This window comes from Histoplasma capsulatum (assembly GCF_000150115.1).
Source record: "Histoplasma capsulatum G186AR genomic scaffold supercont2.3, whole genome shotgun sequence".
Taxonomy (NCBI): domain Eukaryota; kingdom Fungi; phylum Ascomycota; class Eurotiomycetes; order Onygenales; family Ajellomycetaceae; genus Histoplasma; species Histoplasma capsulatum.
In genome coordinates, this window is record NW_025544803.1 from 1,935,429 (window position 1) to 1,939,461 (window position 4,033).

Genomic DNA, 4,033 nt, shown 5'->3' on the forward strand with positions numbered 1-4,033 from the left:
ACGACTCTTGGTAATGACGGATTCTAAATCCCGGTTAACTCAAATCTTGCCCTAACTCTGGTGCAGAGGTGGTGGGCTTGATTGATTGGCAGTATTGTAGATTACATGCTCGCAGCATGTACGCAGTAGGAGTAGGGATGTGTCGTTCAAAGTATCAGCATCAGTATCAGATATCTCTCTCGAAAACATTGATAGATCACATGACGGAAGTCTGGAAGGTTATAATTATTTTTTTAAAGCTGTTCGATTTCTGGAGCTATCCAAAGAGCTTTGTTCCGGAGAGATCTTGGGGTAACGGAACAAAAGGAGCTCTCGGGCTCTATATAGTCCACTGCTGCGAAATTTTGCCAGACAAGGATGGAGCGTTGGCTTCAACTGTCCCGTATGTCCAAGACAGAAGCTAAATTGCATACCTTAGTACATTGAAGGTGCCCGTGGTCAATTCATATATACGTATGCAATAGTGGAGTTTTTTCCGCCATAAAAAATCGACACATGGCTGTTTCTGTCTTTTGTCGTTTCATAATGCAGAGTCTCCACCCAGCTTAACTAGCTTTTGAACGGCTGTTCTGAACAAGTTAGCCTCAGCTCTCAGGGTGCCCCAGTCTCTTCGTTCCAAGAGATCTCATCGCCTGTCTTAAAATGATCGGCGCTAGAGGAGGAAGATTGGTTTGGCCCATCTGCCAAGCTGACTTGAGGGAGAAGCTGGAAGCTGGGCAGTTGGGCGCTGGGACAGGCTGAAATCCGTCCGTTCGCGGGTTAGTTTCAAGGATCCCGGGTTGATTCGAATTGTGCCCTGAGTTGAGCGCAGGTTGTTACGGCGTAGAGTTAGGAACATGGATTACTTGGTTAGGCACAGGGCGCTCGCCCCCCAAACAAACAGCGCCACCGATCGCCCATTGGGTTGGAGGATATAAGCACTGTCCCACGGATGCGGTCAAGGGCTGGAACAATGGCGCTAACTTCGAAGAACCAACGAGATTTTCCCGGTTTCAGGTTTTGAACTGATTTCATTTTTGAAAGGCATTGCGGCTTCAGGCGGTCCATCTCGTTCCCGAGGGTTACTTTGTATTATTCATGGGAAGGTGTCGTGCGACTCGGTACCTGTCCAACGTTGGACCAAGGTTATTGTAGGCAGTGGGAAAACCAGGCAACCAAAGTGAGGAAGAAGACAAAAAAGGGTTGAATCTGTCAGATTGCAATGTTGGCCAGCTTTTTTTTCAATTTTTGCTTTTTTGTTTGCATTTTTTCCCTCTCTTCTCCCCCGTGCGCCTGGTGGAGTTATTTCTCGCATCCGCTGAAGAAAAAAAATTTTTTTTCTTTGTCAGTGGCAGTAGTGGCAGTGGTTGAGGCATAAACACCAACCATCAGGCCTCACAGATGTGATTCTTTTCTTTCTGTCCTTTTCTTTTTTCCCCTTCCACTTTAGTGAAAATAGGGCCGACCCACTTGCCGCATCTCTGGTTGGTAGATACTATGAATAGCGCATCGGACACCATTTCGAGAGGGTGGACCATTTGGAGCTTTCAGAGCTAAAACTGCTAGCTGGTAGTTCAACTGGGGTGTTACCAACTTAACAGGCGGAATTGGGTTTGAAGCAGCCTTGGGACACGGTAAGGGGATAAAGTTATTTCTGCTTGGCCATGCGCCTCGATAGGTTGGGGCTCAGCACTAAACATCCATAGCGAATGGGTAGTTTTTATTTTTTTAGGCCTAATCTGGGGCTAGCTGGCTAAGAACGGGTTTGACCAGGAAGCAAGGGTTAAAACGAAAAAGAAAAAAGATGAAAGGCGCAAGATGAAAGAAATCGGCGTGACGGAAGAAATGTTAGGAATCAAACGCGCGACGCTGAAGCTTGGAATCGTGAGTAATGCCTAGGTAATGTCGCCACAGGCAGCGGACGAAACCCGAGCAGAGCAGATAAGCCGACCAAAGAAAAACAAAAGGAAGGCGGAACGAGGGCAGCTCGTGGTTGCCGGGTTGGGAAGGCACCACCGCAGACAGACAGCTGCTCCTGTGCTCCTGCTGTATCAGAACACGGCGAGCGCCGTCCATCTTCAGCCTCCAACCTCCAACCTCGTTGTCCGGCTTCGTCTCAGTCCATCTCAACCTCACCTCAACCTCCTCTCGACCTCACTTCTCTCCCTTCCCTCCCTTCTGTCAGCCTCTCCCCCCGACATCCTTGAGCTCTGGCTTTTTATCCCTCTGCGCAATCGCCCACTGGGCCACACTGGTCGTGAGAGCGCCCAGGAACAAGGCAAAGGGAATGCTGCCTGCTCTGTGCTCGATGTGAGTCTTTGTACGCCCTCGTCTCATACGCTGTACCACTCTTCTTCGTCCCTCCCCCTCCTCCACCCCCAGCACCCCAGTTGCAGTAGCAGTAGTGGTAGCCTCTCTGCCTGGTTCCCTGATCTTCGTCACCCAACTTTCCCCAGCACCAATGTCCCAAAAGTAAAAGAAAATATCGAGTAGACGCAGGCAGACAGGCAGACAGGCAGGCAGGAGATAACAAGAGTCGACGCGTCCTCCACATATCTCTCACCAACACCTACCTTTTTTTTTATCATATCTAACTGACCGATCAACCGGCTAACTAACTAACTCGTGTCTGTTGCTTGCAGTACGCTGAATTCCCTTGCACAAGGCCCTGCTGTGCGATCATGCTTCCGTCTGTCTGTGTGACAGTTTGATGCGTTTTCCGCTTCTCTTTGTCTCCCTGCGACACGCCTTCCCGCCTTTGTCTTGTTGCTACGGCTCTCAAAACACTTACACACACGCTCTCGCTCGCACACGCACTCATTCTCTCTCTATTTCCCTCCGCCCCTCCCCCTCCCGTGTTTGTCGTGACCGCTTCCTTTTCTCTCCCTTGATCCGCCTCCTAAAATCGCCTGTTCTTATCCACTAGTCTGCGGCACTCTTTGCGCTTTCTCCCCCTTCTCGGTTTGCATGCCCACTGTTGGCCTTGAGCAACGTACCTTGTTGCTCTCTACTTCCAAACCTGTCCTCCCTTGTCTTCCACCACCATTACACAAATATCAGGCGACTAGGACATTCTCGCCCTTTCCGTTTCTCGCCTGTCCTTGCGACCCCCGCCTCGTTCGACCGATTCGTTGATGTCCTGTCAATAAAAGAGATAATATTAATTACCCTAATGAGTTATAGAGTAGCACCACGACGCTAATCGCGCCTCCCCAGTTCAGGTTGGCCTCACTCTCTCGACTAGGCAATATCTTTACCCACTCATCCCGGTTGCCTGCGGCGATTTGCGAAGGCAAACGAAGACGGCGTCTACTTTACCTCTTGCTTGTCCAATTGCCCGCTTCGCTTTCAGCTAGAATATCGGGCCTGGCTCATTACATCCCTACGTTTATACCCGCCGCTTCTGTACACAAGTCCCGTACCTTTCTTCAATCCCTGCCACTGCAAATATTTCCTTTCGTGGGCTTTCTTTTCTCTATTTTCTTGATACCCTCAATTAATCTTCTTCTCTCCCCCCTCCCTCCTTTTCTTCCCCCTTCTTCTACCTGGGCTCTCTCCTCAACTAGCTTTCGATTCCAGTCTTAGAAGCCATTCGCCTATCTTTCCAACACTGTATATTGTGTACATGACCTGGCATTTCCGGCTTCAAGCTGATCAACAGCTTCATCTTGAAAGGATTCTTGTTTCTTCATTCCGGTGGTAAGTGCAATAATATTCACTTATTATGGTTAATACCGATTCTTCACTTCTCCGAGTGATTCATTGTTCAAATAATGCTAACGTGATCAATAGTCACTTATTATTTTTACCATCCCACTTGATTTTCGATTTATGTGCATGGTATCCTGCAAATATAGCTTCTCTGTGAACATTTTCTCACTATCTCTCTCCCCCTCGCCCCCCAACCTCTTTTACCGCTGCACTGTCTATTGTGTACCAACAAAAGCTTCAAAAGCTACAAATACCGTCGAGATAGCCCTTCAAAGACAATATTTGATTGTACCAATAGCTTTTGCAAGCTCGCTTTATCCTTTCTGAGTTACTTCTTCCAAAG

General features: G+C 48.5%; 1 protein-coding gene across 1 annotated transcript; it reads left to right on the top strand.

Annotated features, from left to right (window-relative positions):
• Window positions 1-1,881: 1,881 nt before the first annotated feature.
• On the top strand, window positions 1,882-2,472 carry HCBG_02798 (uncharacterized protein; the record flags this gene model as incomplete). Its single annotated transcript, XM_045429847.1, has 1 exon — window positions 1,882-2,472. The coding sequence occupies one exon, from the start codon at window positions 1,882-1,884 to the stop codon at window positions 2,470-2,472; it is 591 nt and encodes a 196-aa protein (XP_045289742.1).
• Between the last annotated feature and the right edge of the window lie 1,561 nt (window positions 2,473-4,033).